Source organism: Muntiacus reevesi, chromosome 12 (genome assembly GCF_963930625.1).
Source record: "Muntiacus reevesi chromosome 12, mMunRee1.1, whole genome shotgun sequence".
In the NCBI taxonomy this organism is placed as follows: domain Eukaryota; kingdom Metazoa; phylum Chordata; class Mammalia; order Artiodactyla; family Cervidae; genus Muntiacus; species Muntiacus reevesi.
Window position 1 is genome coordinate 49,609,943 of NC_089260.1, and position 13,548 is coordinate 49,623,490.

The window sequence follows — 13,548 nt, forward strand, 5'->3', positions numbered from 1 at the left end:
AGACTCTTTCTGCAATTTTCTCCCACAAATCCAGAGTCCATGGATTATTATTGTTGTTGTTTAGTTGCTAAGTCATTTCTGACTCTGCACCCGCACAGACTGCAGCATGCCAGGCTTCCCTGTCCTTCACCATCTCCTGGAGCTTGCTCAAACTCATGTCCATTGAGTCAGTGATGCCATCCAACCATCTCATCCTCTGTCACCCCCTTCTCCTTCTGCCCTCAATCTTTCCTAGCATCAGGATCTTTTCCAATGAGTCAGCTCTTCACATCAGATGGCCACAGTATTGGAGCTTCAGTATCAGTCCTTGCAATGAATAGATTAGTTTGTTCTTTTGCAGCCCAAGGGACTCTGAAGAATCTTCTCCAGCATCACAGTTTGAAAGCATCAATTCTTTGGTGCTCAGCCTTCTTCAGGGCTTCCCTGATAGCTCAGTTGGTAAAGAATCCACCTGCAATGAAGGAGACCCCAGTTTGAATCTTGGGTTGGAAAGATCCACTGGAGAAGGGAGAGGCTACCCACTCCAATGTCTTGGGCTTCCTTTTTGGCTCAGCTGGTAAAGAATCTGCCTGCAATGTGGAAGACCTGGATTTGATCCCTGGGTTGGGAAGATCCACTGGAGAAGGGAAAGGCTACCCATTCCAGTATTCTGTCCTAGAGAATTCCATGAACTGTATAGTCCATGGGGTCGCAAAGAGTTGGACACGACTGAACGACTTTCACTTCACTTCACTTCAGCCTTCATTATGGTCCAGCTCTCACATCCATACATGACTATTGGAAAAACCATAACTTTGAATAGATGAACCTTTGTCGGCAAAGTAATGTCTCTGCTTTTTAATATGCTGTCTAGGTTTGTCATAGCATTTTTTCCAAGGAGCAAGCGTCTTTTAATTTCATGGCTGCAGTCACTGTCTGCAGTGATTTTGGAGCCAAAGAAAATAAAATCTGCCCCGGTTTCCATTATTCCCCTTCTATTTGCCCTAAAGTGATGGGACCAGATGCCATCGCCCAGGGGTTATTGTAGAGTGTATGCTGGGCTGTGGCCCCTGTAAGTATTTCCTGGCTCACATCTGAGAGCTCTGATTCAGTATCTCCCAGGACAAAGCCAGTGGTTTCTGTTTTTTCAGGCTCCTCAGGGGACACGTGTATAGCCGAGGAAGTGCGCTTGCCCGGAGTCCTGATTCAGGAGACCACTGATTCAGAGCAGTTTTGGGTTTCCAGTAGGACAGGGTATGAATCCTGGTTCTGCCATTTACCATCTGTGTGAGTTGAGGTGAGGTCGCTGAAGTTCTCAGAGCCTCCCTTTTGTCATCTGCAAAAGTAGGTAATGTGTTCACCTCCAAGAGTTGTGTTGAGAATGCAACAAGATGATATCGTGAAGTGCTGAGCCCAGGCCAGGAAGGAGTAAGTTGCCAGTAAGCAAGATCTACTATGATTTTATTATTATTAGTCTTCACACTTTACTGCAAATTACTCAAACTCAGATCACCCTTCTTCTAAAGTGATGTCTTCTTCCCTCATGCCATGCTGAATGTCAGTGTGGACCACTTTTCAGGACTTGAAAATGATTCAGCAATGTGAACCTTTTGGTTAATGTTGTTTACTGGAGTGGGATTTGCGCTGGAGCAATTTAGACACTTGGCTGGCAGATGGTGGATGGCCTTGGGAGGTTACACCATTTGCCTAGAATACAGAGTTTGTGGTCTCTCTTCACCAGTCATTTAAAAAACGAGTCACACTTAGAATTCCACAGAAGCAAATGAGCCTGTATTTAAAATCCTGGTGAAATAACCACTTGTTTAGTATTTACTTACAGCCCAGAAACCCAGCAGGTACAATCCCAGATGTATTTACTTTAGCTTAAAAGCAAATTCTACAGTGCCCTTCGATTTCCTGTTGTCTGAGCATCTAGAAAGAGATATTTGAAGATCAGCTTTCTCTCAGCCCTCAGCCCCATGACAGAAATAAAAAAGGAGGAAAGAATTTTTCTCTCTAATTTGTAAAGCAAGCAAGAGACATAAAAAGAGCAGGAGAGAGCCAGCTGCTGGAATGATACCCAAATAGAACAGTTCTCCATAGGTGAGAAATCACGGCACGAATGAAGCTGAGTGAGGGTGGCGCCCAGGCTCTCAGACCTTTCAGCATATGTGTCAGTGGAGACATCAGGATAATGGAGGGACCCTGATGACAGGATGAGATGAAAAATAATGATTCATCTCTGCGGAGACAGAGCACAAGAGCAAAGCTTGCTGAGAACACTCTTCTGTCAATTGTGGCCATCCTGCGGGATAATCCCAGAACCACAGAATCCGGGAAGGTTAGACACAGCCTCTCATTCTTAACATAGCCAGAGATGTTAAGAGAGTTGCCTTCTTCCAACCAGCAAGGCCAGTGGGCATGAGAACATACAACTCAGTGTTGCCCCTGGCCCTCCGCCTCTTCCCAATGTACTAGCCTGTACAGTTTTCACTGCAAACTTTCAGTGAAATGTTAACCCTCAGTCAAATGGATAGAGGGAGAACATAACTAATAAAGGGGCTTCCCAGATGACTCAGTGGTAAAGAATTCATCTCCCAATGCAGGAGATTCGGGTTTGATCCATGAGTCTGGAAGATCCCCTAGAAAAGGAAATGGCAACCCACTCAAGTATTCTTGACTGGAAAATCCCATGGACAGAGGAGCCTGGTGGGCTACAGTCCATGGGGTTGCAAAAGAGTCAGACATGATTTAGCAACAACAACAATATAGCTAACAAAAAGAGATCTCACCTTCACTGTGTCTTTCCTAGGTGCTAGATTCACGTACGTTATCTTAACTAATCCTCAAAATGGCCATATCAGAGATGTACTTTCCCCATCTTATAGAGAAAGATACTATCTTTGCAAAACCAGTGAGAAGCAAAACTTGCCTTTAATCTCACAAATTTGGTTTCCACAGCCTATGGTCTAAACTTCTAGCTATACTACCTTCCAGCAGAGAAAACCCCTTCATTGCAAGTAATGTAGTGAGGCCCTCCAATGTCATGAAAGGCAGAACACAAAGAATGTATACTCTATGCAGCCAGCAAAAAGACCGGGAGCTGACTGTGGCTCAGATCATGAACTCCTTATTGCCAAATTCAGACTTAAATTGAAGAAAGTGGGGAAAACCACTAGACCATTCAGGGGGGTTGGTCTAAATCAAATCCCTTATGATTATACAGTGGAAGTGAAAAATAGATTTAAGGGACTAGATCTGATAGACAGAGTGCCTGATGAACTGTGGATGGAGATTCATGACATTGTACAGGAGACAGGGATCAAGACCATTCCCAAGAAAAAGAAATGCAAAAAAGCAAAATGGCTATCTGAGGAGACCTTACAAATAGCTGTGAAAAGAAGGGAAGCCAAAAGCAAAGGAGAAAAGGAAAGATATACCCATTTGAATGCAGAGTTCCAAAAAATAGCAAGGAGAGATAAGAAAGCCTTACTCAGTGATCAGTGCAAAGAAATAGAGGAAAACAATAGAATGGGAAAGACTAGAGATCTCTTCAAGATAATTAAAGATACCAAGAGAACATTTCATGCAAAGATGAGCTCAATAAAGGACAGAAATGGTGTGGACCTAACAGAAGCAGAAAATATTAAGAAAAGGTGGCAAGAATACACAGAAGAACTGTACAGAAAAGATCTTCATGACCCAGATAATCACAATGGTGTGATCACTCACCTAGAGCCAGACATCCTGGAATGTGAAGTCAAGTGGGCCTTAGGAAGCATCGCCACAAACAAAGCTAGTGGAGGTGATGGAATTCCAGTTGAGCTATTTCAAATCCTGAAAGATGATGCTGTGAAAATGCTGCACTCAATATGCCAGCAAATTTGGAAATTTGCTGTGGCCACAGGACTGGAAAAGGTCAGTTTTCATTCCAATCCCTAAGAAAGGCAATCCCAAAGAATGCTCAAACTACTGCACAATTACACTCATCTCACACAGTAGCAAAGTAATGCTCAAAATTCTCCAAGCCAGGCTTCAGCAATACGTGAACCGAGAACTTCCAGATGTTCAAGCTGGTTTCAGAAAATGCAGAGGAACCAGAGATCAAATTGCCAACATCCGTTGGATCATTGAAAAAGCAAGAGAGTTCCAGAAAAACATCTACTTCTGCTTTACGACTACGTCAAAGCCTTTGACTGTGTGGATCACAATAAACTGTGGAAAATTCTTCAAGAGATGGGAATACCAGACCACCTGACCTGCCTCTTGAGAAATCTATATGCAGGTCAGGAAGCAACAGTTAGAACTGGACATGGAATAGCAGACTGGTTCCAAATCAGGAAAGGAGTACATCAAGGCTGTATATTGTCACCCTGCTTATTTAAATTATATGCAGAGTACATCATGAGAAACACTGGGCTGGATGAAGCACAAGCTGGAATCAAGATTGCTGGGAGAAATATCAATAACCTCAGATATGCAGATGACACCACTCTAATGGCAGAAAGTGAAGAGGAACTAAAAAGCCTCTTGATGAACGTGAAAGAGGAGAGTGAAAAAGTTGGCTTAAAGCTCAACATTCGGAAAACTAAGATCATGGCATCCGATCCCATTACTTCATGGTAAATAGATGGGGAAACGGTGGAAACAGTGGCTGACTTTATATTTTGGGCTCAAAAATCACTGCAGATGGTGACTGCAGCCATGAAATTAAAAGATGCTTACTCCTTGGAAGGTAAGTTATGACCAACCTAGACTGCATATTAAAAATCAGAGACATTACTTTGCCAACAAAGGTCTGTCTAATCAAAGCTATGATTTTTCCAGTAGTCATATGTGGATGTGAGAGTTGGACTATAAAGAAATCTGAGTGCCAAAGAATTGATGCTTTTGAACTGTGGTGCTGGAGAAGACTCTTGAGAGTCCCTTGGACTGCAAGGAGATCTGAACAGTCCATCCTAAAGGAGATCAGTCCTGGGTGTTCATTGGAGGGACTGATGTTGAAGCTGAAACTCCAGTACTTTGACCTCCTGATGCAAAGAGTTGACTCATTTGAAAAGACCCTGATGCTGGGAAAGATTGAGGGCAGGAGGAGAAGGGGACAACAGAGGATGAGATGGTTGGATGGCATCACCAACTCAATGGACATGAGTTTGAGTAAACTCTGGGAGTTGGTGATGGACAGGGAGGCCTGGTGTGCTGTGGTCCATGAGGTCGCAAAGAGTCGGACATGACTGAGGGACTAAACTGAACTGAACAGATGTTTCTCTGGTGAGACTGGCTTGGTTTTTGTAGGTTACACCACAAGATGCTGAGAAGCAGAATTTAGCTTTTATAAAGAGTGCTGTTGAGTAGGCCTGTGTTGACCCCATGGCCATGGAAGGGGGAGGGATAAGGCCCAGTTGTTCAGGCCCCTATCACTCACTTATTTCTCAACATACCACTGTGAAGTCTTTATCATGTGCCGAACACTGTGGTCAGAGATTAATGCAGAGCGATTTCTTCTCATGAGACTTCCCATAGAAGGAGAAAGCGTGACAAACAGAAAACTACAAAGTAGTTGTAATAGTTACATACAAAGCAGTGTGTGATCCTTATAGTCAGTGATCATAGTGGAAATAGTTGTAACTTTCAACCATTTCATTTTAAGTCCCTAAAGAGATACAAGGATATGAGACCTTTTTAACTCAAAGTCTGGAAGAAGATGACTTTCTGAATTATAAGCAGTGGTAGAGAAAAAAACAATCAGACTTTAATAAATTCCAGAGAAATTTAAAAACTCATGGTTTTTTTTCAAGGAAAGTAGAAGGTAAAAAAAAATAGAGAGTTTTAAATTTGATAATGTCCAATTTGTTAATGTTTCCCTGTATGATTTGTGCTTTTTATATCTTATTTAAGAAATTTTTCCTATACCAAGGACTTATGTATCTTTTTTCTAAAAGTTTTATAGTTTTAACACTTTTATTTAGGCCTGTGATTCATTTTGAGTTAATTTTTATGTATGATACAATGAAAGAGTTGACTTTGTCTTCTTATTAACATATAATGTACAGTGACTTCAGAACTTCTTGGTACTTTTATGATTTCATTCCTTTTATGTTACTGAGATTTGTTTTTATCCGAGAACATGGTCTGTCTAGATAAATGCTCACTGTGCCTTTGAAAAGAATTTGTATCTTGTTTTGGGGTGAATAAATGTTCTATAAATGTCAGTTATATCAGCTTGTTTGGTAATGTTCTGGTCTCCAATATCTTTAGTGATTTTCTGCCTACTTGTGTTATTTATTGGTTACTGGGGGGGAAGTGTTGACATCTCTAATTTTAATTATAGATTTGTCTATTTTTCTTTTCAGTACTATCAGGTTCTGCTTTACGTATGCCAAAGTTCTGTTGTGGGTGATTTTTATTTCTAGCATTTCTTTCTGGCTTTTAATTATCATTTTCATCTTCCTGCTGAATTCCCCATGTGTTCACGCATGTTGCCCATATTTTATACTTGATCCTTGAACAGATTAGCTGTAGTTTTATAAAAGTTCCTGCATGACAGTGCCAACATCTGGGGTGTCTCCGGCTTTCATTCTGTCATTCGCTTTATCTTCTAACAATGCACTGATTTTTTTTTTCTCCTTGATTTTGTGTGTATCTCATAGTTTTTAGTGAAATGCTGGACCCTGAATGTTGAAGAATAATAGAGAGCAAGGTAAATAGTCTTCTTCTCTGGCAATAGGCCATCTTATTCTCTCAAGTTGTTAGTGTTGAGTCTGTCTACTTTGTACTTGAGTTAGGTTGAGGTATGCTATTGGAAGTGGCAACCCACTCCAGTATTCTTGCTTGGAAAATTCCGTGGACAGAGGAGCCTGGTAGGCTACAGTCCTTGGGGCACCAAAGGCTCAGACACGACTGAATGACTGAGCACACACGTTGTTGTGGTCATTGACTTCATTGTTTCATGGTCATCCTTGTCCTTCCTCGGTGGCAGAGAAGCCTGGCATTCTGCATTTCATGGGGTTACAAAGAATCAGACACAACTCAGCAACTGACCAGCAAAGAATACACAGAGTACCACATCCTTCCTGGCTTTGGTGATTGGTACAAAAATGGGTAGAATTTTTAAGATGTGTCAAAGTCCTCTGTAGGACTTATCCTGAATTGATTGGAAAATGATTGAAAAAGAGGCACCCTCTCTTTTTGAGATCTTAGACACTAAAAGTCCCAGAAAGTATGGAGCTGGTGAGGTCCACGTGGACAGGTCCGTGGAGAAAGCCCAACAGAGAATGAAGTCAGTGTATAAGAAAATAAGGTCTAAATCAAGAGCGAGAAAATGGTAAGACTTGTGCTTATTGTTTTAGTTCCTGGATAGAGCACTTAAATTTCCCTGATGGTTCAGAGGGTAAAGAATCTACCTGCAATGCAAAATACATAGGAGACGTGGGTTCGATCCCTTGGTCAGGAAGATCCTCTGAAGGAGGAAATGGCAGCCCACTCCACTATTCTTGCCTGGGAAATATTATGCACAGAGGAGCCTGGCGGGCTATAGTCCCCATGCTTGCAAAGGGTCAGACACGACTAAGCAAGCAATTTGACATTTGATGCCAACAAATGCTTATTATTGCCTCAGCTATTCTGAGTTCAGCCTCTGTGCCAAGTGACCATGTAAAATCTGGCATATAATTGTGAAGAGACCACACATACACATCACCCAACAGCAGACAGTACCTTTTAGGTAGTAAGAAAGAAGAGATTTTTTCCTACAGGCAAGGCAGACCATTACATTATCAGGCAGAGCAATGTCCATTCTTCTTTCCTCATCCTTCTGCTTCTAGATCATGCTCTGAGACTTATCAAGCAACAGACTCAGCAACATTTGCTATTCCATTACCAGGCAGAAGTTTGGGAATTAAAGTCCCTCTACTTGCTCCCCCTCTATTCCTTTAGACCAGGTCAGAATGGTAGACAGTAATCCTTTCCACTCTTTATACTGTGAGTAGATACAATAGAAAAATTGATATTCTCCCTGTCAGAGTACCTTCTCCAAAAGAAGAGAGATGTTACTACTTAATGAACAAATGACCATTTCACATTAGGATGAAAGTGTTCAAAGAAATCAAAATTTTAGCTCAATTACATTCACAAGTTTTGATCAATTTAATGCTCCCAAATGCAAATGGTTTAGTGATACAAACACTGTCTAATAGGTGGATGGAAACTCAGGTGATGCAAGCTTTTCTGGAAAACAATTTGTCGATACACATCTAGAAGGTCATATGTTTCCATTCCTCTTTGCTGAGTATTTCCACTTCTGGGAATAGTCTCTAAATAAATTATCAGAAAATCAGATGGAAATTTATACACAGAGATATTATTTGAAGGCTTGTTTATAATACAGAAAAGTTGGGAAAAACCCAACTCCCTACAATTAATGTGTGATTAAATAAATGCAGCCCATCTATGTAAGAGATTACCATTTTAAATGGTATTTCAAGAATTTAAAAAATAATCCCTACATGAACTGATAAATATTATGATCTCACATAAAAATGCATGTAAACTTCACAACTCATCTGGACCAAGGCTGAGAACATTCTAATGCCTTTACGTTTTTCCATCTGCTGGGCCTTCACCCACTTTGCCACCTGGTGAATTCTTATTTTTCTTTAAAAATCCAGCCTACATGTTATACCTTCTGCAGAAATTCTTCTTGAGAAGGTGGTGCCTAAACAGAGTTAATTATTGTGTCCTAAAAAATACTGAAGAATAGACCACATGTCCTGAGAATTTATTCGAGTCCTTCTCCTCCATGAATGCACGTTCTTTGCAGCCTCTGCCACCCATTGGCACTGAGACCTGAGATGAGACTAATTGCCAGGCGCCCTCTGTGCTGTCCCTGGGGACCTCTGTGAGGCCTCAACCAGCAAGGACCAGTGAGACACCCTGGTTCCCATCAGCAGCAGGAGCCTACAACCCTGAGCTGGATTGTCTCAAGAAATCATAAGGGAACCCTGGAAATGAAACTTCTGTAGCTAACACAAATCACAGCCCAGGGCCTGCTTCCTCAGGTGATAGGGAGCCACTGCCTGGCGTGGCAGGTGGAGAGAAGGTGAGTCCTTACCTACTTATTGATTGTCTGCTAAACAGATGAGCGATGCCGTCAATATAATCCCCAAACTTGGCTTTGATTGATTTCTCCTCCACCAAGGATCACTTTTCTCCTGCCCAGACTTTCCCATTCTCAGTCTTTATGCTATTATTGTTATTATTACTACTGTTTTGCCAATAATTAGTTGCTCATGGCACCAAAACTTGCTTTTATTATCATAACATTTTCCTAAAGAATTGGAAGCTTTCAGATAGGCATACCTCTGCCTTTTCTGGCTCTTTTAGGAGAGACTGCTTAGCAATCTTGAGGGTGAGTTGGGAAACTTTCCAGGAAATATGGTGAGAAATAATGAGACATGGATTTTTAAACTTTTTGTTTGTTTGTTTTAATGCATTGTGTTCAAAATATATTGGTTTCTTAGAAATATTCTAAGAGCATCTCTGACTTTGAATTTACAGGAAACCCCAATATAATACACACTTTTGAATGGTGTTATTGTCCTTGGGCTTAGAGGATTTGTCACTTGATTTTAAAGTCTATTTTGTCTGGTGTGAGTATTGCTGCTCTAGCTTTCTTTTGATTTCCATTTCCTTGGAATACCTTTCTTCCATCCCCTCACTTTCAGTCTGTAGAGTCCTTAGATCTGAAGGGGGTGAGACCTCATGTTTCATGGAGAGTCTGTAAGGATTACATAAGATGCCATATGTGAATTTTTATATGCATATCACTTATATAGTAAGTGCTCAATATATGCTAGTCATTATTATTAGTTTTGCTATGACCATTGCTATCATTGGATAACTATGGTAAGTAAGTAATCCTTCTCCACCTCACAGTCAAGGCAAGTCCCCACTGTTAGAAGTGGGGAGGCAGAAAAGTCTTTCTGCAGTGGTCCTTGCATGCACAGTGCTTCCAGGCATTGGTCAAGGTGGGGTCTGATTTGATGTCTGGTGATGAGCTGGTGATGTCTTTCCACTGCCAGCCTGGGGAAAGTGGATATTGTCTGACCAGAACTGCAATATCTTCTGGCGGGGGGGGGGGGGGGGGTGTTGCGGTTCTCATCTTGGCAAGTAAGCATATTTTCTTTATGCCTTTACCTTGTAAAGGTGCAAGAATGGTAGTGGTCTAGAAATGACTAAGTGACAAGTCATCAGATTAAGTGACAACGTTCTGATGTATCATGGAATAAACCATGGGACTACCTTTATGGGGTGGGCTTCCCAGGTGGCTCAATGGTAAAGAATCTGCCTGCTAGTGCGTAAGATGTAAGAGACCTGAGTTTGATCCCTGGGTTGGGAATGTCCCCTGGAGAAGGAAATGGCTACCCACTTCAGCATTCTGGCCTAGGAAATCCCATGGACAGAGGAATCTGGCAGACTACAGTCCAGATTTGGAACAGGGGTTGCAAAGAGTCAGACACGAATGAATACAGGCATGCCTTTTTGGGCTATCTGCACTAATATTCCCGTAGCCCTTTATCCTTCTGTCTGACATCATTTATCAAATAGTGGCTTTGTCTTTCTTCTTTATCATTTTTTATGTGCTCAGGGAAGGAGAAGGAACTGGCAACCCACTCCAGTATTCTTGCCTGGGAAATCCCATGGACAGAGAGCCTGGTGGACCACAGTCCATGGGGTCACAAAGAGTTGGACACGACTGAAGTGACTGAACATGCATGTATGTGCTCAGGGCAAGAATAGAGTCTTATTACTCACTCCTTCAACAAATACCTACTCAGTAATTACAATGAACTTATCATGTCTATTGTATTTCTAGTCCTTAGCAGAGTAACTGGCGAATAATTGATTTATGACCAGTGTCATGACAGTGTCAGAACAAATGAGAAAATTATGTAGTTTTATGTCATGTGAAGAAGGGGATTGTAGGACCATCATGGGAGCATGGTGACGTGTAGAGAAGGAAACCAGTTAGAAAATTCATCAAGAATTCAGACACACCACAGGCAAATATTTAAAGCTGTTTAACAAGAGAGTATTTCTTTACTAAAGAAGCATAGTGGTGACAGCAGACAAGGAAAGGGATGAGGGGAAGAGGAAAAGAGAATGTGGATAAATTTAATACATTTAGGATAGAGGTAGCCTGTGAACAAGAAGGAGAAATTGGGTTTGGGGAAGGGCATATAGTGGACTTTATATCTGTAGCATTTTATATCTTAAGCTGGGTGGTAAGTGAATGGATACTCACATTTTTCTCTGTATTTTTCATATTTCATAAACAAAAGAGTCATTATGATGCCCTATTGCATTTAAGCATCTTATGATTTTATTAGAAATTTATAAATTTATACAGTTAATCACTAAATTTAGTCCACTTGATGTCTGTTGATCCCCGCCTCCCCCCGCCCCATTTAGATGCATGTTTTCAGGCTCTCAGAAACCTCTTTCTGAGGGCTCAGTGATTACCTCCTAACCATCCTGGTGGCCAGACTCAGGTCTCTCCAAAGAGGTCTTCATAAGATGTAGATCATGTCATTTTTCTGCTTTAAAACAGTTAGTGAGGGGAAATTGCCAACCTAGCATTCCAAGAACCCTACAGTTTAACACTTATTTACCTCTCTGGTCTTCTCCCCACTATAGGACATTGACTTCCTGTCGTGATGGCTCACTCGACCCCAGCCCACCTCATCTGCTTCCATCAATCTTTAATTCTCTCCATTACACTTAACGATGAATGAAGAACCAGATGACTTTGCTCTTCTTGTTCAATTTGGAAGATGCCTTCAAATAAACCAAAGCTCTTGGTATCTGAGAGCCTCAGATAAGAATAAGACTAACATCAAAGGAATCAGTGAGCAAGTGGTGGAGATATACTTGTATCCACATGCCTGGAATAGTCCCTTTGCTTTTTGTCGGTCTTCAATATTATCCTGTTCAGTGAGAATGAGATATCAGGTAGATATTGAAACTGATGATAATTGTTGTTGTTCAGTTGCTAAGCTGTGTCCGACTCTTTGTGATCTGGACTTTGGCACACCAGGCATCCCTGTCCTTCGCTGTCTCCTGGAGTTTGCTCAAATTCATGTCCACTGAGTCGGTGATGCTATCTAACAATCTCATTATCTGCCGCCCCCTTCTCCTCCTGCTACCAATCCTTTCCAGCATCAAGGTCTTTTCCATTGAGTTGGCTCTTCACATCAGGTGGCCAAAGTATTGGAGCTTCAACTTCAGCATCAGTTCTTCCAATGAATATTCAGGGTTAATTTCCTTTAGGATTGCCTGGTTTGATCTCCTTGTTGTCCAAGGGATTCTTAAGGGTCTTCTCCAGCACCACAGTTTAAAAACATCAATTCTTCATTGAGTTATGCAAGCCCCATTGCCACGACAATGCTTTGTTCCATAAGGTGGGTGATGATAACTACAAAAATGAAAAAAATTAAACATTAGGCAAGAACTTAGGACTTGATCAGTGTGTTTTTTTCAACATTTCTTGTGTGTAGCTGTGTGCAATCAGTAGGTACACTGGAAACAGGAGATAAAACAATGGCCTGAAAATTTTGATTTTAATTTTAATTTGGCAAGACATTTTTTTTTAATTAAAGACTGTAGTTCTTGGAGTTTCAATGACCTTTCCTGTTGATGAGAAATAGTTACCTAATTAACTCCAGAATCTAATTTCTCATGTGTTTGCAAGCCTTTTGTCCAGTGTTACTGAAACTGAAGATGAAGGGCCTGTCTGGTACCTCTTGTAGAACAGCTTGTCCATGATGGTGCTCTATGAATCCATTGTAGTTATATGAGTTTGCAGAAATAGGTTCATCAGTTACAAAAGTGGTTGACTTAGCAAATCATGGTTTGAGCAAGTAAGATCATGGCATACTCTACCAGCCAAATTAAAGTCATACTTCACCACACTGTCTTCAGTTAAACCTGCTACTGGAGCAGAGTCCAAATGGTAGCAGATGTATTAAGAGGAATGACATCTTCTGCCTCTCTGGTTTGGTTTTAGAGAAACCTGGGAGATCCCACTGGCCTCTTTTCACTCAATTTTAACCCCAAAATGCCATTTTGGGGTTTTCCTTATTTTTTTAAGACTTTCATAAATACTGTCTATATTAAAAACTTCAGCTGGCATGGAATATCTGAGAAGACTTTAATGGGAGAAGGGGTAAGTAATGAAAAAAATCTGCAAAATAGGAATGTGAAGTTACATGTTCATAAACAACAGGAAAAGACAAACACTATGGAGGTTGGAACCATTGAGATATTTGCTGTTTATTATCGCTGAGATTTTGTGATTGTTTTCTTTGTAGAAAAGACTGACTTACATTTAAAGACATAGAAAACGTGCACTTTTAGAAGAGAATAATGGCAATATTATGGAGTGTAGGTGGTGGAGAGAAGGAAAGAACTGAATCCAGGGCAGTTTTGAGTTACAGAGCAATTATCAACTGAGTTTTCAAAGAAGTCTATGGCCTTCTGAAGCCAACTATTTCTCTATTTTTCAGGTTGAAT

General features: G+C 41.0%; 1 protein-coding gene across 2 annotated transcripts in view; it reads left to right on the forward strand.

The window, feature by feature from the left end:
* The window catches only part of CYP7B1 (cytochrome P450 family 7 subfamily B member 1), a 229,059-nt gene extending 216,966 nt beyond the window's left edge, over nucleotides 1-12,093 (forward strand). Inside the window, exon 7 of one of the 2 annotated variants that reach the window (XM_065902660.1) lies at nucleotides 11,674-12,093. In XM_065902660.1, coding sequence (XP_065758732.1) covers nucleotides 11,674-11,761 — 88 coding nt within the window. In that variant the 3' untranslated portion in view covers nucleotides 11,762-12,093. Of the gene's footprint in view, nucleotides 1-6,636; nucleotides 6,681-11,673 lie in introns of those variants that run through there. The other variant, XM_065902661.1, reaches the window with a different exon arrangement.
* Nucleotides 12,094-13,548: the final 1,455 nt, after the last annotated feature.